Source organism: Phacochoerus africanus, chromosome 11 (genome assembly GCF_016906955.1).
Source record: "Phacochoerus africanus isolate WHEZ1 chromosome 11, ROS_Pafr_v1, whole genome shotgun sequence".
NCBI classification, from domain to species: Eukaryota; Metazoa; Chordata; class Mammalia; order Artiodactyla; family Suidae; genus Phacochoerus; species Phacochoerus africanus.
In genome coordinates this window covers 120,549,733-120,572,488 of record NC_062554.1, presented here as the reverse complement: position 1 = coordinate 120,572,488, position 22,756 = coordinate 120,549,733, and the positions used below count along the sequence as shown (strand labels likewise).

At 40.7% G+C, this 22,756-nt stretch overlaps 1 protein-coding gene across 1 annotated transcript in view; it reads right to left on the bottom strand.

Annotated features, from left to right (window-relative positions):
- Positions 1 to 13,360, bottom strand: part of TDRD5 (tudor domain containing 5) — an 87,508-nt gene extending 74,148 nt beyond the window's left edge. Inside the window, exons 1-3 of the mRNA XM_047752643.1 lie at positions 13,129 to 13,360; positions 11,362 to 11,769; positions 9,363 to 9,556 (exon numbers count right to left, since the gene is read on the bottom strand). Of these exons, the coding sequence (XP_047608599.1) occupies positions 9,363 to 9,556; positions 11,362 to 11,769; positions 13,129 to 13,360 (834 nt within the window). The remainder of the gene's footprint in view (positions 1 to 9,362; positions 9,557 to 11,361; positions 11,770 to 13,128) is intronic.
- Between the last annotated feature and the right edge of the window lie 9,396 nt (positions 13,361 to 22,756).

Sequence of the window (22,756 nt, the reverse complement as noted above, 5' to 3'; positions counted from 1 at the left end):
GGTACCACTTTACGCCAGCCAGAATGGCCATCATCAAAAGGTCTACAAACAATAAATGCTGGAGAGGGTGTGGAGAAAAGGGAACCTCATTACACTGTTGGTGGGACTGTAAACTGATGCAGCCACTATGGAAAACAGTATGGAGAGTCCTCAAAAACTAAAAACAGAATTACCATTTGATCCAACAATCCCATTCCTGGGCATCTATCCAGAGAAAATCACGACTCAAAAAGATACATGTAGGAGTTTCCTTTATGGCTCAGCAGAAATGAACCTGACTAGCATCCATGAGAACGCAGGTTCGATCCCTGGTCTCGCTCAGTGGGTTAAGGATCTGGTGTTGCCATTGCTGTGGCTGTGGTGTTGGCCAGCAACTACAGCTCTGATTTGACTCCTAGCCTGGGAACTAGGAGTTCCCAAGTGTGGCCCTAAAAAGACAAAAACAAAAAAAGAAAAAAAGAAAAGATACATGTACTCCTATGTTCATTGCAGTAGTATACACAATAACCAAGACCTGAAAGCAAACTAAATGTCCATCAACAGAGGAGTGGATAAAAATGATGTGGTATATATAGACGATGAAATAAAGGCATTTGCAGCAACATGGATGGACCTAGAAATTATTGTGCTAAGTGAAATTAGTCAGACAGTGAGACACCAATGTCATATGCTATCACTTACATGTGGAATCTAAAAGAAAGATACAATGAACTTCTTTGCAGAATAGATACTCAGAGATTTTGAAAAACTTAAAGTTTCCAAAGGAGACAAGTTGGGACGGTTGGGGGATGGGCTGGGGGTTTGGGATGGAAATGTTATAAAACTGGGTTGTAATGATCACTGTGCAACTACAAATGTTATGTAATAAATTCATTTAGTTAAAAAAAATACAGGTGGGAGTTCTCACTGTGGCACAATGGGATGGGCGGCTTTATTCATAAGTGCCAAAACCTAAAAGCAACCAAGACGTCTTTCAGTAGGTAAATAAACTGCAGTATATGAATTCAATGGAATATTACTTATCACTAAAACAAAATGAGCTATCAAGACATGAAAGAACACATATGAACCTTAAATGTATACCATTAAATGAAAGAAGGCAATATGAAAAGGCTACATACTTTATGATTTCAACTATATGACATTCTGGAAAAGGCAAAACTATAGAGACAGTAAAAAGATCAATGTTTGTTAGTGGCTAGGGAGGAAGGAGAGAAGAAGAGATGCAACACCAAGGATCTGGGGGAATGGTGCAGTGAAACTATTCTGTGTGATACTACAATGGTGGATATATGTCATTACCCATTTGTCAAGACCCACTGAATATACAATACCAAGAATAAACCCTAACGTAAACTACAGACTTCAGGTGATTATGATGTGTCAATGGAGGTTGACAACTGAAACAAAGGTACCACTCTGCTGCAGGATGCTCGTAGTGGGAGAAACTGTGTGAATGTGGGGCAGGGAGTATATGGGCACCCGCTGTAATTTTGTTTCAATTTTGCTATGAATATAAAATTTTTCTAAAAAGTTTATTTGCAAAAATTAATCCAAAAGAAAAGAGAAATTGGAGGAAAAACACAAAAATCAGACTTAAATACAACTGTATCAGTAATTATACTACATATAAATAGTATAAACACTCCCATTAAATGACAGAGATTGACAGACTGGATAAAAAAGTAAGACAACTATATACATCTAGTGGAAACTAAAATTAAATATAACTCTGTTAAAAATAAAAGTATGGAGAGTTCCCCTAGTGGCTAAGCAGGTTAAGAACTTTACTAGTATCCATGGGGATGTGGGTTTGGACCCTTGGCTTTGTTCAATGGGTTAAGGATCCAGCATTGCCATGAGTTGTAGCGTAAGTCACAGATGTAGCTGAGATATGGCATTGCTGTGGCTGTGTATGCACAGGCCAGCAGCTGCAGCTCCAATTCAACCAACAGCCTGGGAACTTCCATGTGCCACAGATGCAGCTCTTAAAAAAAAAAAAAAAGGTATGTAAAGAGATACACACTGCTAACATCTACAGAAAGCTAGTTATCACTATGGTAATATCAAACAAAGCAGACTTCAAAAGAAGAAATTTTATGAGCAATAAAGAGTAACATTTCATAATGATGAATGGGGAGACTCCTCAGGAACAAATATCAATCCTAAATATGTACGCACCTAAAAGAGATTTAAAATATCTGAAGCTGAATCAGCAATTATATTTGAAGATTTCAACATATTCTGGCAGTAATAAATGGGAAAAACAGGGGGGAAAAAAAATCACTAAAAGTACACAGCTGCTGAATGACACCATAATCAATGTACTAATTGATATCTACAGTACACACCACCCAAATACAGCAGAGAACACTCTACCCAAACATTCTTTTAAAGCAGATATGAAACATTCACCCACATAAATATATTTTGGGCCACATTAAGTCTCAATAAATTACATGGAATGAAATCCAACTATGTTGTCTCAACACAGTGGAATTAAATTAGAACTCAGCATCATCTCTCAAAAGTCCCCAAATGTGTAGAAATTAGGGCCACACCAGTGGCGTATGGAAGTTCCCAGGCTAGGAGTAGAATCAGAGCTGCAGCTGCCAGGTTACAGCACTGCCACAGCAATACCAGATCTGAGTTGCGTCTCTGATCAACACCACAGCCTGTGGCTATGCTGGATCCTTAACCCACTAAGCACGACCAAGGAGCAAACCATATCCTCATGGATACGAGTCGGGTTCTTAACCCACTGAGCCCTAATGGGAACTACTAAGCAACATGCTTTTAAATAATCCATAAGAAAAAAGATATCACAAGGGAAATTAGAAAATATTTTGAACTAAATGAAAATATATCGTATCAAAATTTATGAGATACAGCTAAAGTAGTACTTAGACAAAATACATAGCCTTAAGTGTTTATATTAGAAAAGAAGGACAGGAGTTCCCATCGTGGCTCAGTGGTTAATGAACTTAATTAGTATCCATGAGGACTCGGGTTCAATCTCTGGCCTTGCTCAGTGGGTTAAGGATCCGGTGTTGCCATAGCTGCAGTGTAGGTCGCAGATGCCGCTGGGATCCTGCATTGCCGTGGCTCTGGTGTAGGCCGGCAGCTATAGCTCCGACTGGACTCCTAGCCTGGGAACCTCCATATGCTGTGACTGTGGCCCTAAAAAAAAAAAAAAAAAAAGAAGAAGGATCAAAATCAATGACCAAATATTTACCTTAAGAGCCAAGAGAAAAATAACCCAAAGTAAATAGAAAGAAGGAAACAATAAACACAGAAATAAAATTGGAAACGAAAAAAATCAATAAAGCCAAAATTTGGTTCTTTGGGGAAAAAAAAAAAAATCACTGGATAAATCTTTAGCCAGACTGATCATTAAAAAAAAAAAAAGAAAAAGAAAATACACAAATTATCAATATTAGGAACAAAAGAAGAAGCTGCACTGCAGTTCCTACAGATCTAAAAAGACCTAAATATTATGAACAACTTTATTTCAACAACTTTGACAGCTAAGATGAGAGGGGCAACTTCTTGAAAGACATAAAGTGTCAAAGCTCATTCAAGAAGAAATGGATAATCTGAATAGCTTTTTATTTATTAAAGAAACTGAGTCTCTACTTTAAAATCATTACACACACCACAAAAAATCCAGGCCCAGTTTGCTTCACTGATGAATTCTGTGCAACGTTTAATGAAAGACCAAAAAACAGGAGTTCTCGTTTCAGCGCAGCAGAAACAAACCTGACGAGGAACCATGAGGTTGCAGGTTCAATCCCTGGCCTCGCTCAGTGAGTTAAGGATCCCGTGTTGCCGTGAGCTGTGGTGTAGGTTGCAAACGGGGCTCGGATCTGGCGTGGCTGTGGCTGTGGCGCAGGCCGGCGGCTACAGCTCCAATTAGACCCCTAGCCTAGGAACCTCCATACGCCTCTGATGCAGCCCTGAAAAGACAAAAAGAAAAAAAAAATTTAAAACCCAAAATTTTAAAAATTAAAAAACAAAAATAAGAAGGAAAGCATCCCAACTCATTTCAAAAGGCCTATATTGCCATGATTCCAAAACTGATAAAACATGACAAGAAAACTACAGAATATACCTTATGGCCATTAATGCAAAAGTCCTTATCAAGATATTAGCAAATCAAATCCACCAGTATTTAAAAAGGATAATATATGATGACCAAGTGGGATTCATCAAGCAACATAAGGTTGGTTTAACATTATTTAAAGATCAATGTAATTTATAAATAACAGATTAAAAAAGAAATTCTCTATAGATTTCTGATTCCAATTACAATATGTGTGTACGTGTTTCCCCACAGCCAAGCAATTCTCCAACACCAGCTAGGAATTCTACAATTCAACTCAATTCTGACACCAACTACCCGGAGACAGCATCCAGATTCCAAGGTTAAGGGCCAGTTCTAACTAGACTGAACCTCCAACCACTGAGTTCTGATGACAACTCCAAGTCCAGAGTGTTACCTGAGCTTCTGACCAAGTGGCTGTACATCAGGTTTCCAGATCCCCCCTTTGTGTTCAATTTAAATTGTTAGAATGACTCACAAAACTGAGAGAAACATTTTAATTACTAGATTACTGATTTATTATAAAATGATATATAACTCCACACCATACACAGAAAATAACTCAAAATGGATTAAAAACCTAATGTAAAACCTGAAACCATAAAACTCCTAGAAGAAAGCTTAGATGGCAAGCTCCTTGACATCAGTCTTGGAAATGATTTTTTGGATTTAACACAAAGTAAACACAGTAAAAGCAAAAATAAACAAGTGGGACTACATCAAACTAAAAAGCTATGGCAGAGCAGAGGAAATCATCAACAAAATAAATGAATGGGAGAAAATATTTGTAAACCTTATATTTGGTAAGAGGTTAATAATATCCAAAATATACAAAGAATTCATACAACTCGGAAGCCAAAAACAAAACAAAACCCAAAAAGAATTCAATTAGGAAATGAGCAGAGGATCTGAAGAGACATTTTTCCAAAGACAAACAGATGGCGAACAAGTAAATGAAAAAGTGCTTGTTATAAGTAATCATCAGGGAAATGCAAACCAAACCACAGTAAGATATCACCTAACACCTGTTATAATGACTATTATCAAAAAGACAATATATAGCAAGTGTTGGCAAAGATGTGGAGAAAAAAGAATCCTTGTGCATTGCCGGTGGGAATGTAAACTGGTGCAGCCACTATGGGAAACAGTACAGAGAACTACCATATCATCCAACAACTCCACTTCTGGATATTTATCCAAAGGAAACAAAAACACTTACTCAAAAAGCCATCTGTACCTGCATTATTTACAATAGCCAAGACATGGAAACCACCTAAGTGTCCAGTGAAGGATGAATGTGTGGGATATGTGTATCAGCGATAACACTGATATGACAGAAGAAGTCCTGCCATTTGCAACAACAAGGGAAGAAGCTTAAGGACATCACGCTAAGTAAAATAAGTCAGACAAGCAAATATTATATGACTTCATTTATATGTGAAGTCTGTTAAACAAACCAAAAAACCAACAACAAAAACCCAAACTCACAGAAGCAAAGAACAGATGGGTGGTTGCCAGAGGCAGCACATTGGGAGTGGGCAAAATAGGTGAAGGTGGTCAAAAAGTACAAAGTTCCAGTTATAAACTAATTAGTCCTGGAGATGTAATGTATAACATGGCAACTATTAATGTATATCAACTATATATTAATAATACTGTATTCTATAACTAAATGTTGCTATGAGGGTAAATCTTAAAAGATTTCACCATAAGAAAAAAAAATTCTGTGTGTGGTGATGGATATTAATGACACTTATTACAGTGATCATTTCACAATATATACATATATCTGATCATGTTGTATGCCTGAAACGAATATAATGTTATATATCAAGTATATCTCAAATTTTTAAGTAAAAGAAAAATAAAAATATATAACTCAGGAAAAGTCAAATGGAAGAAATGCATAGGGCAAGGTATGCGGGAAGGGGCACAGAACTTCCTAAACTGGCATGCCACTCTCCCCAATTTTCTATGTGTTCACCAACATGGAAGCTCTCCAAATCCAGTTTGGGGGGGGGGGGTTATGGAGGCATCCTTTTATCAGTATGACTGATTAACCAGTGGCCAAGACTGAACTCAATCTCCAACTTCTCTCCCCTCCAGGAGGTTGGAGATGGGCTTGAAAGTTCCAATCTTCAAATTACATGGTTGGCTCCACTAGCAACCAACTCCCATCCTTAGGTGCTTTCCAAAAGCCACCTCATTAAAATAACAAAATCACTTAGGAAATCCAAAAGTTTTAGAGGCTCTGTGCCAAAAAAGGATGAAAACCAAATATACCTTTTTTACTATATAAGTCACAATATCACATCCTATAATTATCTCAATGGATGGGAAAAAATTCAATATACATTCATAGAAAAAATTCTCAGGATCTAGGAACACAAGAATATTACCTCAATCTGATATAAGACATTTATAAAAATGCTAGTTAACATCACAGTTAATGATAAAAAATAAATGTTTTCCCCCTAAGGTTAGGAACCAGGCAAGAATGTCCACTTCCACCATTTCTAATCATTATTATACTGGAGAAACTAGCCTATGTCATAAGCTAAGGAAAAAAAAAAAAAGTCATATAGAATGATATGGAAGTAAAATTTTCTTGCCTGGATTGAACTATAGAATTGAGTTTATTAAGTACCTTAATTCAAGGTCACAGGATATCAGGTCAATATACGAAAAAAATAGAAAGAAAAAAGAAAAAAAGGAAAAAAAAGAGAGAGAAAAAAAGAAAAAAGAAAAAAATCAAAAATACCCTTTATGGAGTCCCCATTGTAGCTAAGCTGTAAAAACCCAACTAATATCCATGAGGATGTGGGTTTGATCCCTGGCCTTGTTCAGTGGGTTAAGTATCCGGCATTGCTGTGAGCTGTGAGCTGTGGTGTAGGTCGCAGACATGGCTTGGATCCTGTGTTCCTGTGGTATGGCGCAGGCAGGCAGGCAGCTACAGTTTCAATTCAACCCCTAGCCTAGGAGCCTCCACATGCCAACGGTGTTATCCCCTCAAGAGACTAAAAAAAAAAAAAAAACAAAACAAAACAAAAAACAAAAAAAAAACTAGAGTAGCAAAAGCAATTTTAAAATGAAGAAAGCTGTAGGACCCATCCATATAATTTCAAGATATTATAAAGCTACAGTCATCAAAGACAGGGTGATAACTGGCAAAAGAACAGATCAATGCAGATCAATGCACCAGAATACAGAGTCCTGAAACAGACTTACACAAACATGAGATCAACAGATTTGACAGAGGTGCCAAAGAAATAAGGTAGTCCCATAAGGAAAGAGGTTTTTTCCAAAAACATTGCTGGAACAATTGACTATTCATATGTATAAACTTCAACACATACCTGGTACCTTATGTAAAAATTAACTTGAATGGATAAAAGACCTAAGAACTAACATCATAAAACTTCTAGAAGAAAACACAGGAAAACATTTTTGTCACTTTGGATTTAGCAAAGATCTATTAAATAGGCAAGAGCCAAAAGAAAAAATAAAAGATTTCATCAAAATTAAAGACTTCCCCACAAAAGACAGGATTCAGGAAGTGAAGAAGCAGGCACTGACCAGAAGAAAACATATGCAAAACATGTCTCCAATAAAGGACTTATATCTGGAATACATAAATAGTTTTCCAACTCAATACAAAGAAAACTCATTTTTTAAGAATAATCAAAAAAATATGAAGAGGCACTTCAAAAAAGATATAATAGCAAGTATACTTAAGAAATGATATCCAATATTACTCATCATTAAAGAAATTTAGATAAAGCCATAAGGAGCCAATACTACATACCACTCAAATGGCTAATATTTTTTAAATTGATAATACCGAATATTAACAAAGATGCAACTGGAACTCTTATATGTAGCTCATGAGAAAGTGAAATTATACAGCCACTTTGGAAATAGCTGGCAACTTCTTAACAAGATACACATGCACTTACTTACTGCATGACCCTCCTACTCCTAGGTATTGACCAAAGAGAAATGAAGTCTATGTCCATAAAAAGTGTAAGCAAATGTTCACAGTGGCTTTATTCATAATACCCCAAATGGGAAACAACCCAAATATTATCCAATGGTGAATGGCTAACAAACTGAGGTGTACCAATACAGTGAAATGATACTCAACAAGAAAAAGGAACAAACTACATATATATACTGGATGAATTTCAAAAGCATCCTGTTAAGTTAAAGAAGCTAGACACAAAAGGCTAGGCATTATTTAATTTCAGATATATGAAACTCTTAGAAGGTCAAAATTATAGACAGCAGTGGTTATCTGTAGCTGTAGCTGGGGAAAGAGATCAACTACAAAGTGGGACGAAGGAACTGTGAGGGATGACAGAAATGTTGTTTCTTGATCGTGATGATGATTATACAAACTAGATACATACATTAAATCTCAAACCATACATGTTGAAGGGCAAATTTTACTAGATATAAATTATGTTACTGAAGCTAATTTGTTGAAATTACACAAAAGTACTTTTATGTCTTAAATTTAATTTCCATGTGTTTATTTTGAGCTCTACTTAAGTTGTTATTGTGATAACTTTTTTTTTTTCTTTTTTTGTCTTTTTAGGGCTGCACCTGCAGCACATGGAGGTTCCTAGGCTAGGGGTCAAATCGGAGCTACAGCTGCCGGCCTACACCACAGCCACAACAACACTGGATTCCAGCCGCATCTGTGACCTACGCCACAGTTCATGGTAACATTGGATCCCCAACCCACTGAACGAGGCCAGGGATCGATCCTACGTCTTCATGGATGCTAGTCAGGTTCATTAACCACTGAGCCATGAGGGGAACTCCTATCTTGCTAACTTAACCATGCTTGTGTTGGTTCTATTCTAGTGGTTTTTACTCAAAGTCCTTCAGCATTATAGTCACAGAAAAATACCAGGATTGCAGTGCTCAGGGCCAGCCATTCGGGTGAAGATATTCAGGAGGTAAGTTGCAAATATGCTTCTATAACTTTGGTGAGAAGCTGGAACTAGAGATACAGATTTGGGAGTCATCTGCAGAAAATAGCAGAAACCATGGGATTGATAAAATTGTATTCTTTTTTTCACTGCCACCTCTCACTTCTTACTAATCCACAGAACCATAGAAAATGCTTAAATTAAATCTGAAATAAGTGAATGATTGGAATTTTAAAAGGTCAGCTTTTCCATAAGAGCTAATAACCATTGAGTTTAAACACATTTTTTGGTGTCTTTTTATCTGCAAACTCAAGATATCTCACCTGGTTTAATTTTTCAGTGTGATTCAGTCTTGAAGTCTCCACTACATTTGACCTAGAAGTCTTTTCCATGTCCAATATTTGCTTCAGTGGTTCCATGTTTGAAGTGGGTTGTGAAAAGCATGCCTTTGTTATTGGACAGCCTGTGGGATATGACCCTTGTTGTTTCATTCTAAATGGCTGGGTAAATATTTTACCTTGTGTGAATAAAAGAAGAAGAGAGAAAAATTGTCACAATTTCTAGGTTTTTTTCTGGTGGTTATATCTAGAGGTTAAGCCCTCAACTTAGAACTAAAATTTAAGTAAGCTTACATTTTCATATTAAGCCAACAAAACTTACATAAAGTGAAAGGGATTAGTCATCTACAGAAGAAAACCAAGAGATTATAACAGTGTTACTGAACGATTAAGGCTATCCAAAATGCCTCTTAAGGACACCTGAATATATAATTATAAAGAGGCAGACTTCAATAGGTAAAAACCTAAAGAGCTGTATCTTAAGAGACCAAAAAGTATTCAAATAAGGAATCTGCTTGAATTACGCTTTTCAAACTAGATAACTACAGCAGTATGGGAGGGGGAGGGGAATGAAAAACTACAGAATAAATGATATTATTCCAGAGTACAGATTTTTTCCCCCCAAGAATTATAGGGATGGGAATATCACAGGAGAGGTATATTCCGCTGTACAACATGAAAGATAGGTCACTGGACCCCCACCATGGCCTAGCTCCTTCTTTAAGATCAAGTCCCCCTCCACACACACACACGCACACACACACGCACACACGCATGCACGCAATTACTTCCAAGATATCCTGAGGAGGAATAAGAGACCATGGATGGGGAACATGAACAATCCAGTCACTGGGAAGGAATATCCACCCCCTACTGTTCAATAAATTGGCAAACTGCTTTCTACCACTCAACCTCATGTAAGTTTAATAGCATGAGTTAGTCTCCTCAAGTTTGAGCACCTCAAGAGAAGGAAGGTTGAGATTTAGACTCAAAACACTCAGTGGCCCCCACAGCTTTCCCTGACTAGAGCCTAAAAACCCTTAGCACATGTTTGTCAAATTATGCTTCCCAGCATATTTTAAATACTGGTTTGTAAACTCATGATATTCTATGGTTCACTTATATTAATCTAAATACAGATTTTGGAAAAAAAAAAAGAAAAATCTGAACTAGGCATAAAATTCCAATAGGCTCAGTGTACAGATTCTATACTGTCAAGATCTAGGCAGACAATGTACAAATGATCACATTAGTCTTCTGAGCCTTTGAGATAGACAGCGATTGGGTAGGAAAAGCACTGAATGTACAGTATTAAGAGTTCAGTATCTAATCGTAGCTGTACCACTTCTCTAGCCAAGAGATTTTCGAACAAGTCATTTAACTTTCTTGAGCTTTGGCTTCCATATCTATAAGACAGCTTTTGACCCAACCTGTCTATCATATGAGAATTCACGGTAAAATGCTATACAGGTAAGGCGGTTTATTCTTACACCACATCAATTGTCCCAGTGCCTGCCGGGATATCAAAGGTCAGTGACAGCAAAGATCAGATTGGCAAATGCTGCAAATGAGTATCATTTTTAAAATTTTTTGTTTTCCAAATTATATCTTCTTTATATGAACACATATAACTAATGTTTATTTACGGCACTCTAGAGAGAGCTGATATTGTGTCTTCATAGTAATAGTTTCCACTTAGTATAAGCTTACCAAATGCCAGGCACTTTACAGACCTCATCTCGTTTAATCCTTAGCATGACTCCAAAAGGCAAGCATTATTCCTATTCCAGATATGAGAGAACTAAGGCTTAAACATTTTAAGTAAGAATGGTTGCCTGAGATCACTCAGCCAGCAAGTGGTAGAGTCAGGATTCAATTTCAACAAACTGCTGGAGCTTAGCCATTACATACATAATATACATGTACCCCAACTGCTCCAGAATTTGCTGATTCGCAATACAGTTACCAGTGGTAACATGCTTACTTGCAGGCCATCCTCTCTGCTTTTCCTCTGATACGCTCTTCTTCAGCATCAACAAAGAACCTGCTCGGGTCTGTTCTACAGAAATGACATCTGAAGCAGCATTCAGCACTTCAAACATGGAGAGGAATCCATACTGCACATACTGGAAGGATCGTCCAAATCGCTTGGCAAATGCCTTTTCAAAATCAGAAAGGAGAACGGGAGATAGCGCCAGTAGGTCTTTCAACTCACTCTTCACGACAGCTGGAAGAATAGGGGGCACCCTTCCTCGGTAAGGTACTCGCCGGCGAGAGCTAGGCCCAGAGCAAACACCAGCCCTTCCCTTCTGCATGGAGTTCCGGACCTTATGGCTGCTCCTCTGTTTGGCAACTAAACTTGCTATTCCTTTGGTGGATTCATCTGGAATGGCTGGAGAAGCGTGGAAAGAGAAATCACATTTAGGTGAAAACTTACTCCCATCTTTATTCTTTGCATCAGTGCTTAGGTAATTTTTAACTCTCCAAGGAGCTGTATATCTAAGTAGCATGATAAACATGAACCCTTAGTTACTCCATCACTCGATTTTTAGGCAGAAGCTTGTTAGCCTCTCTACTAGAGGATGAAGAGAGATCAGTAAAGCCCAATTAATCATCACTGCTGCTAATTAACTCCTGAAAGATCTGAAAACTCTGGAGATAAACAATAAACTTCCTTACAATTGTTTTTCTGTGCTTCACAAAATTTAAAACATGGTTTCATAATTTAAAACTCCCACTGTTATATTTGTCCTGACTTGAGATGCAATAATCTTAAATCGTATGAAAAATGTAGGTTTGTTTGTTTTTTTCTTTTTAGGGCCACACCCAAGGCACACGGAAGTTCCTGGGCTAAGGGTCCAATCTGAGCTGCAGCTGCCCGCCACAGCCAAAGGCTTGAGGGAGATTCAAGCCGCATCTGCGACCTACACCACAGCTGATGGCAACATGGGATCCCTGACCCACTTAAGGAGGCCAGGGATCAAACTCACATCATCACGGATACTCATCAGATTCATTTCCATTTCGCCACAACAGGAACTCCCAAAATGTAGTTTTTGCGAATGCACAGTGTTCTGGGAAAGGCTTCTCATATTTTGCTGGTTAATTTTTTTTCCATTTTTTTAAAGTTTTATTGATTTACAACGGTAAATGGTAACTTCCGCTGTACGACAAAGTGATTCAGCTATACGCATACACACATCCATTCTTTTTCAGATTCTTTTCCCATAGAGATTATCAGAGAATATTGGGTAGAGTTCCCTATGGTAAACAGCAGATCCTGGTTGGCCAGGGGAAAGGTTTCTTGATTGTGCTAAAGCTGTAACTCTGCCTATGAACTCAAAGGTGCCTATGTTCGCCCTTCTCTCTCAAAAAATTAAAATCTCCTGCCTGGGATTCAGGGAAATTGCAGGGCTAGAACAACTCCTTACTAAGTGGTTACTACTAGAAAGTTCATAGACCTTCAAATCTCAAACCTACCTTTCATTTTTTATTTTTTATTATTTCATTTTATTTTTAGGGCCACACCCACCGCATATGGAAGCTCCCAGATTAGAGATCTAATCAGAGCTGTAGTGGCCAGCCTACACCAGAGCCACATTAATGCCAAATCTCAGCTCTATGTGCATCCACAGCTCACAGCAACGCCGGATCCTCAACCCACTGAGCCAGGCCAGGGATCAAACCCACAACCTCATAGTTTCTAGTCAGATTCGCTTCCGCTGTGCCACGATGGGAACTCCAAACCTACCTTTCAGTATTACAGTACCATCCCCGCAGGGACAGACACTGACAACATCAGGCATGTCCAATACTAGCTCCATAGTGGACCGATAACCAAGGATTCGAAGTGGTAAATGGCTGCCAACCATCAAAAGATATTCCTTTTCCAACTGCTGTGGGGTCAGACCATCTTTGGTGGAAATGAGAAGCGACCTTATTTCCTTCCTCAGGCATTCCTGTACACGCTCTTGTTCAGACATTTCGTCCTACGAGATTTAAATCAGAAACATTGCTCATGAAGAAAAGCAGGCAAACCCAAGACGGGAAAAAAAAAAAAAAAGTTCAAAATGGCCAATAGGGGAATACAAACTGAGATGCAGGTTTTAAAGGTAATGAGGCAGAAGCGACACAGTGAGGGGTCTCTGAAATATCATTTGGCAAAGTCCACACACATTTCAAACTCTAAATCCCAACCTGGTTCTTGATTAACCTATGTGCATCTCCAGAAATCCCTGCCACGGGCTAATGTGTGAGAAGTCCAAGTTCCTGGCTCGTTTTTCGGTGAAGCATCAACTCTGGGTTAACTCGACGTGTGTGCGGTCTTACTCTACACTACAAACTCCCTTTCAGACAGAACCTCTAGTCCACTTTTTGGGAACCAGGACTGGGAACGAGGCCGACGCAATACGGCCTCCCCCTGTGCAAGGACAGGGTGCCGCAAAAAGACGCTCGCACAGGCAGATTTTCTCCAGCCTAAACCGACAGCGAGGTTCCCCGTCCCCTTCCAGAATCAACGACCTCATTGCAGCCTCCCTACTTCCTGCTGGGGTAGGGAGGAGAGGGGTCGTCCCCTGCCCCTCCCCCAACGTCCCTCAAGGGCCTCAGCGGCGTGGGGCCTTGTCCTTCCACCTACCCCAGGGACTGCCCACAACCTGGGGTGAAGAAGGCCGGAGGGAGGAAGTCGGGGCACCCCTCTGCAGCCCGGCCCTGCCCGGCCGCCCCTCACCCTGGCGTCGGCGCCGGCGCTGCCGTTGCAGGTCTGGCCAAGCCAAAGGCGTTCTCCTTAACAGCGGCTGCGGAAGAGCAGCTGCGAGGCGGCACGCGCGCCTGCGCACTGGTGCGGGAGGGCTGGCCGGCTGCGTCGCGGGCGTCGCGTTCCTGCCACGAGGGCGCGCGGCGGGCGCGACGGTTGGGCAAGCCTGGCCAGTCTGCTGTCCAGCCTGGGTTCCCCCGCCACCGGCTCCCAGGGGGCGGAAGCAGCCTTCCAGGATGGCAAGGCGCCTACCTCCGGCAAAGTGGTTGGAAGACACGAGGTGGGGCAGAGGCGCGAGAACCCCGTCCAACCACCTCCCTGGGAGCTGTGGTGCCCTACCAGCAGGCATCGGGAGTTGGAGGAGGCCTCAAGGTTCTTAGCCTGGGTGTGGCACAGAATAAGCTGTGAGGGGCTTATTTAAGGGAGGTGGGGGGAAGATGACCAGGTGCGATCAGCCAAAATTCTATTCAGCAGGTCTAGGTCTTTTCGGAGGAAATTTCAGGCAATTCGGATGGTTTGTGGAGAATCACTGCTGAGCTAGATAGATGCAACTTAGGCTCTGTGAACAGAGGAATGGGTGGAGGGAGGAGGCCTTCTTAAATGAATGGAAAACATTCCAGGTGCCAGTGGAGTTTAAAAAAAAAAAAAATGCTGGGAAACTAAAGAGGATGTATTTATTGGATAAGTGGAATGAGCCGGATTTAGATCGCTGAAAACTAGAAAGCAGTAGTTAGGTATAGTCTATAAAGACTTCCACTTTTAAATGTATGTTCTAATTAAAGGAACAAGACAAAAGATAATCAAGGAATTCAAATCAAGAAGGAAACCAGAGCACACACATCCACCTTCTCTTCCATCTAAAATCCCATGACTTTGAGTTCCCATCGTGGCTCAGCAGAAACGAATCTGACGATATCCGTGAGAATGCATGTTCGATCCCTGGCCTTGCTCAGTGGGTTAAGGATCCGGCATTGCCTTGAGCTGTGGTGTAGGTCACAGACGTAGCTCAGATCTGATGTTGCTGTGGTTGTGTTTTTAGTTAGCCATAGGGATCACAAGGCCTTTGGGGGAAGGCTGGGGGAAAGGTCTGCAGTACTTAGTGTTTCAGCAGCATCCTTCTTTAAGAATATTTAGGCTACACTCCAAAGGCTCTGGGTCTAGGATCTGGGAATCTTATTCTGGGAATAAGATGACAAGTCATGTCTCTCACTTATGAGAGGCCTCTTTTCCACAGATGTAGAAATGTTTTGTTGGTTTGCTTTTGTAGTTACACAAATCAAAAAGACTTAGCGGGTTGTTTGCTGAGTTCATTCCCTGGGATCCTACAATTAATTACCACAACCAGAGAGCTCTGTGAGTCACCAACGTGTTTTCCATCCTGCAGCCTATTATGATGACCAGACCCCACTTTTCTTCTGATAATTAACTGTCTCCACCTGGTCTCCTCCCCACTCTACTTGCATCTGGGAGTGTATTTCCATTGCAGCTGCTCCTACCAGCATTCTTGCCTTAGAAAACAGCCAATAATGAGTCTGTGTGTGCATGTGTTTTAAGCTTCTGAAACTGTAATATACGCCCTATGACAAATATGGAAACGGAGCAGGACCCTATGGTCCTCCCCCCATGTCCTCCGCCTGCCTTTTGTCTGTAGAAAATCTTTAGCCAAAGAATAAGGTTAATCAGAGAAATAAGAAAATACAGACGCAAAGGAAAAGAGCCAAACAAGACCAAATAATAGTTCAGTCATTAAGCAAAGCCAGGGACCTTTAGTTCTTTCTCGAGAGCTGTAGATAATATTCTGAGCCATATCCTGTGAGCTGTCTACAGATACTGAAACCCTCACCAAGTGGAAGAAGTTAACTACATGATAACAGACTGTAGCCATGACATAAGCTGCCACAATTTGATAACTGGCCTCAAGGAAATGGGAACAAACTGACCCTGGAACTAAAGACTAACTACTTAAAACAATCAAGACGATGCTGGTCAGACCACTGAGTGACCAATTTCAAGATGACTGACAGAGTTGACTGTGCTGTTTCTGCATGTAGCCCCCTCCCTCCACCTATAAAAACTCTTGCCCACAGATTGTTGGTGGGTGGGAAGTCAGCCTTTGGCCAGCAGTCCTTCCCCCCACCCCTCCCCATAGGCCTCCGAAATAAAGCGAACTTTCCTTTCCACCAACCTTGCCTCTTTATTGGCTTTAGAGAGCCCAGCTGCTGGACCCCACTTTTGGTAACAGCATGAGAGAATCTTTCGAAAACACAGTGAAGGAATAGGCAAGTTAGAAGCTCATGATACAACTTATATTCCTTCCTCCGAAACATTATGCCCAATTTGGGGCCAGATGATGTTACTGTTCAACTCTATTTCCCAGAGCAATTACTCCAAGCCTTTGCCAGCTGTATTAGGCTTTTTACATACTTCTGCCTCACCACTACAAAATAACTTTGTTCTGACTCCCAGAGAAAATGACACCCCTCAACTTCCAGCCCCTGGCCTCTAAACTAGCCCCCCTAAATCTTTCATCCTGGTCTTGGAGAGTGGATGGGCCATCCATCCCACCCGTCCATCCTACTGTTGGGTCTCTCCCCCTAATTCCTCTAGGACCATGACCTTGACCTTTGGTTATTATTATACAGTCCTGTATATTCATTATCTCTTTACAGACTCCTATAACAAAATTATGCTCAAATCCTTTTTATCTTACAAAACAGAAACACAAAGAGAGAAAGAGAGACAAAGAAATACTTTTAACCTATATCCTCCAGCCAGTCCTTCATGGCCAAATCCTTGAATAAACAGTCATTTCTTCTCACTTTTTCATCCACCATTCACTACTCAGTCCAAAGTAATCAGCCTGCTACTTTGGACATCTCAAGTTAGTTTTACCAAAATCATTAATGACAGATCTTCTAATTGACAAACCTTAAGGACTTTTCAGTCTTTTCATCTTAGATGATCTCTGCTGTTTACCTCGGTATACCCTCCATTTCTGAAAAACCTCTCCTCCATGGATGTCTGTGATGCTGCTGCACTGGGCTGGGTACCTAGCTTCCTGCTCTTATTTCCTATTTATGTTATTCCATTAAATGTCCATGCACACCCACCTCTGTCCTTGGCCCTTCTCCTTTTTACTCTTCCCCCTCTTCCTCAATGACCTTTGTCACTCTCATGGGCTCAGCTTTGGCTGATGGCTTCCAAAACACCATGTTTATTCAAGTAACAAATATCTTTTAGTTCCTACTATGTGTCAAGCACTGTTCTAGAATATGGAGCTACAACAGCAAAACAAAAGTTCCTGTTCTCCTGAACTTTACAAAAGATGAAAAGCAAATGTACGTAATATCAAGTAATGATAACTTCTCTTAAGAAAAATAAACCATGGAGTTCCCATCATGGCTCAGCAGTGGTGTAGTGAGCTGTGGTGTAGGTCATAGACGAAGCCCAGATCCTGAGTTGCTGTGGCTGAGGTATAGGCTGGCAGATACAGTTCTGATTGGCCCCTTAGCCTGGGAACCTCCATATGCCTCCATTGCATCCCTAAAGAGACAAAAGGGAAAAAAAAGAAAAAGAAAAAGCAACCAGGGCAATGGGGAGTAAGAAGAGGCTGCTTTAAATGGGGCATTTAGAAAACACTTCACTCTCTCTGAGAGTGAGCCTCAACTTGTGGTTCCAGAGCTGCAGAAGAGCCTAGAAACTTGTTAGAAATATCAATAATCAGACTCCATCCCAGACTTGCTCAAGAAGCGGGGAGGAGGAGCCCAGCATGTGCTTTAACAAGCCCTCCAGCGTCCAGGGGATTCTGATGCCCGCTAATATGAGAACCCCAACTCCTCTCACCTCATGTGCCATGAATAGATTACAGGTGTAATCAGCAATCAGTCTAATAGGCATTTTCTCAGTAGCTTGAGGTATGGGGGGAAAGGAGGCCCTGGGGACTCTCGTCAAAGGTAAACTCAGACTTTTCAGAAGGCAACCAAGTGGGGTCTATTGACTTGCCCACTGGCCTCCGAGGTCACAAGGTAAGAGCCATTCTACACTCATTGCATCTGCTGCTAGAAGCTGGGCGCTGCCAAGAATCTACTTCTGCCCCCTACAAGTCCACAGACAAAGTTCCCCTCCGGGTGGTGCAGGCTCGGGTGGGCAAGGAGGCTGCACAGCAGCAGCAACAACAGGTTTAAGCCAGGCCCCTGGAGGGCAGGGGAGGGAGCCTTCCCAGGGCGTGTCCTGGCATTCTCAGCAGCTTCCTCTCCCTCTGCCCTGCACCTGCCGCGCTCCCTGAAGTTCCACCATTATTTTGAAATACTCCTTAGGAAAAAGTTTGGATTTGAAATCTATTTTTATCATCACAGGAAATCATCAAAATTACATTTGCGGATGAAAGAAAAGATATCCGAGCCTTTGTTCCACTGTTATAAATTGTTGTAAAAAAATGGTTTTGAAAAACTTGGTAATCATTTCACAATATATATGTACCCCTTAAATATAGACAATTTTAATTTGTCAATGATACTGCTGTAAATCTGGAAAATTATTAAAAACATAAATAAAGCCTATAATTGTGTGAACACGTTTCTCATCCATGGTAACAAGAATATTTAAAGCTTACTAAAAAGCCTTGGTGAGGAATTTCATGCAGCCATTTGATCCTGTGGAAGGCCCAGTTATTGAAATTCACTTGAGGATCACCAGCCCCATCTCTTAATGTGGCTCAAACTGGGTCTCCTCTGACTCCTCCCAAGTAGCATTATTTACCCATCATTTGTGTCCTCATGGTACCATATAGATCTGTGGTTCAACGCCTACAGCAGTCTGTCCCCCAAGGGACACTTGGCAATGTCTGGAGACACTGCAACTGAGGGGAGGTGCTACTGGCATCTAGTAGTGGGTAGAGGCCAGGGACAATATGAAAGATCTTACAATGCACAGGATAGTCCCCCTACAACAAAGAATTATCTGGTCCAAAATGTCAAGAGTGCTGAGGTGGAGAAACCCTGCTGTAGATCTTTCTGTCATAACATATACACTTTATCACCATATCTGTTTACGCATCTATTTCTCCCTGTTAGACTAAATTCCTCAAGGGCATGTCTTTACATCCTGGGAGGAGAGCAGTGCAAAACATCCACTAGGTGCTCCCTATGTATCTGTGAAGTGAATTAATGAGAGAAAAATCAAACTGGTCTTATCTGCACCTTACAAGTGGACAACTGCATCTCCAGGCAAAGAAGGCCAGGACATAAAATGCTTGAGAGCAGTATAATTAGAGGAAATGGGTCTGACAGAGGTGCCTGCAGTTATGACCAAAGGCTCAGCCTATAAAGGTCAAAATCTCTTTCTCAAGTCTTATAAGCACTCACCACCCCCTCCTTCATAACTTCATGCGGTCACCAAATCTGCTGATGATCTGCCTCAGAAAGATTTCCTGAATCCTAGCCATCCCCACTGCCAAAGCCAGTATAAAGCTCTCATCAGCATCACTAGACCACTACTGTGCCCTCCTGGTTGGTCTCTCTGCTATCTACAAATTAAGAAAGTCAAATTTGGAGTTCCCATCATGGCGCAGTGGTTAACAAATCCGACTAGGAAACATGAGGTTGCGGGTTCGATCCCTGGCCTTGCTCAGTGGGTTAAGGATCCGGTGTTGCCGTGAGCTGTGGTGCAGGTTGCAGACATGGCTCGGATCCCGCATTGCTGTGGCTCTGGCATAGGCTGGCAGTTACAGCTCCGATTGGACCCCTAGCCTGGGAACCTCCATATGCCATGGCAGCAGCCCAAGAAAATGGCAAAAAGACAAAAAAAAAAAGTCAAATTTAAGTCCCCATAGTTTCTTCTAGCTTTAAAAAGATAAAACTTTCTGGAGTTCCCATCATGGTGCAGTGGTTAACAAATCTGACTAGGAACCATGGGGTTGTGGGTTCAATCCCTGGCCTTGCTCAGTGGGTTAAGGATCCGGTGTTGCCATGAGCTATGGTGTAGATCACAGACAAGGCTTGGATCCCGCATGGCTGTGGCTCTGGCATAGGCTGGCAGCTACAGCTCCAATTAGATCCCTAGCCTGGGAACCTCCATATGCCACGGGAGTGGCCCTAGAAAAGGAAAAAAGACCAAAAAAAAAAAAAGATAAAACTTTCAACTTTATCTACTGATAATTTATTCCAGTTTTTCCAGTAAGTCATATAAATCAATATTCACCCTTAATTAATCCACATGGATATAAAATTTAAAACCACTAAATGAGAATAAATATAGTCATCTAAAAAGCTTTGAAATCTTTCATGACCTTGGTCTTGGAAACAAACTCAAAGCCAGCAACTTTAACTGGTCCTCCCCCTCTTCTAATAATTCCATTCCCACAGACGTCAGCCTCATAACAAACCCAAACAAGGCCTAAAGTATTAAGAGCTGAAAGATGTGTACATATAATATTTTCAGCAAAGGGATGACCTACACTTTCAATTAAAAAGGAATCTGAAAGAAAACAGCAACGTCATTATGAGTAGACGGGGCTTCGGCACTCCCAAACTCCTCCAGCTTTGAAATGCCGTGTTGACTTTTTTCACATGGAATGTTACACACTTTCTCAGATGTTGTCATTGTCATTCATAATCCCAACGGATCTGTGTTATAAGCAGGTGTTTGTGTTACTGTTACATATGGATATAGAAAATGAAGTAGTGATTATATAACAGCAAAGGAGATTGAGAACAAGTGACCCACATGGGCTCCAACATCAAGTACAGCCCCTTCTCACCAATTCTTCTCCTATAAGAAATCCCTCTTGGAGGTCCCGTTGTGGCTCAGCGGTAATGAACCTCACTAGTATCCACGAGAATGCAGGTTCAATCCCTGGCCTCACACAGTGGGTTAAGGATCCAGAATTGCGGAGAGCTGTGGTGTAGTTCGCATACACGGCTGGGATCTAGTGTTACTGTGGCTGTGATATAACTCCAATTTGACTCCTAGCCTGGGAACTTCAATTCATTTAAAAAAGAAGGAAGAAAGAAAGAAAAGAAATCCCACTATCTTATTGGGAGACAGGGTGCAGCTTTGAGAATGTCATTTGGCCAGATATCCTGCCAATTCTTGAATCAAAAATTGAGGTGCAATTTTAGTTTAAGAATCTACAGCTAGGACTCTAGATCAGATTAACTTGTAACAGAATCAGAGACTGAGAAAATAATAAGTGCTAGTTTCATGCTTTTCCAAATAGGTAAATCTTCACAGGATGATGAACTAGTTATGTTTAATAGCAACTACTAATTTTGAGTAAATATTAAATAATCATGATATTCTTCCCTCCTATGGGCCAAGTGCAGCTTCAGAATTTCTCTCAATGTAGTGCTCTGGGCAGGAACTATTAATTGATTCAGGCACTTGAAAGGAAATATTTGTCCTCCCTTATGTAATAATCAGGTTTAGAGAGTAAACAACACTATTTAAATTACTTTATTACTAATCATTTAATTACTTTACCACCAGGAACCTAACTTGAAACATATGGAAGAAAGGAGTGGAATGATTTTTCCAGATTTCGTTTTGAGTTACTTCAGGTCCTCATTCTTTAATAAGATTTTTGAGAGGAAAGAAAGCTATCCCTAGGTGAACTCAATAAATATTGAAAAATTTAAAAATAAGCAAACATTATTTCTACCATAATGTGGTCTGAGCTATTTGAGTAGAATCATAAATCTTAAGTTTGAACGGTTACCTAAACCAACCTCCCATTCAGTGAGAACCACATTTTTAACAGAGAATTTTTAAAAAAATAGATCTAATCAATGTTTCAAGCTCCTCAGATGCAGGTGGGACTGCTCCCCAACTTTGCTGCTGGATGGACCTTAAAAAGCAAACCTTAAAAAAGCAAAACTCCTCCTTTCATCAAGGAAGCATGGGAACAGGGCCTACCCAAAGACAAAAGTGTTCCTTTCCTAAAAGCAGAAGTTAAATCAGATCCCTTCCCTTCTGATTCTTCAAGAAGCAACATCGATAGGCTTACGCACTGGTAAAAATAACAACTAGTAAAAATGAAGAAATATAAATAAGAGAGACAGAGAGAAGAAGCCTGAAAGAATTTTCCTTAAACTCCCAATTTTATTTTTTTATTTTCTGCACCTCTAAGTTCCTTTTAACGCATATTAAAGCTACTGACATTGTTAGTTAAATGCTTAAGATATACATAGTATTTATGTTTTAAGAGGTCAATATTATAAGCTCCATTTTAAATACCTACTCACAGAGGGCTATTTCTCATGGGCCATCTAACTGCACTTTATTGCTTATTGAGTTTCCTTACATAATCAACCCATTGATTGCATAAAATCAGAGAGTTGAATCTTCCCAGGAGTAGTCCTTACCCATGAAAGGCTTAGCAGAAAGAGCAGGGCCAGAGTCTAAAATAAACTGGGGCGGCGGGGGCGCGGAGCAGAAAGGCACCCTTGGGAAGACCTTAGGGGGAAGAGGAGATACCTGGGGAGAGGTTTCCCTTTTTACCTTAACGTTACCCTAACGTGACGCCCTTTTCTGTTCTCTTGAGCTCTCTAGCCTTATGCGAAGACCGCATACTCTATTCCATCCTATGTTTACGAATGATGGAGCAAAAGCCATCACACCTTCAGCG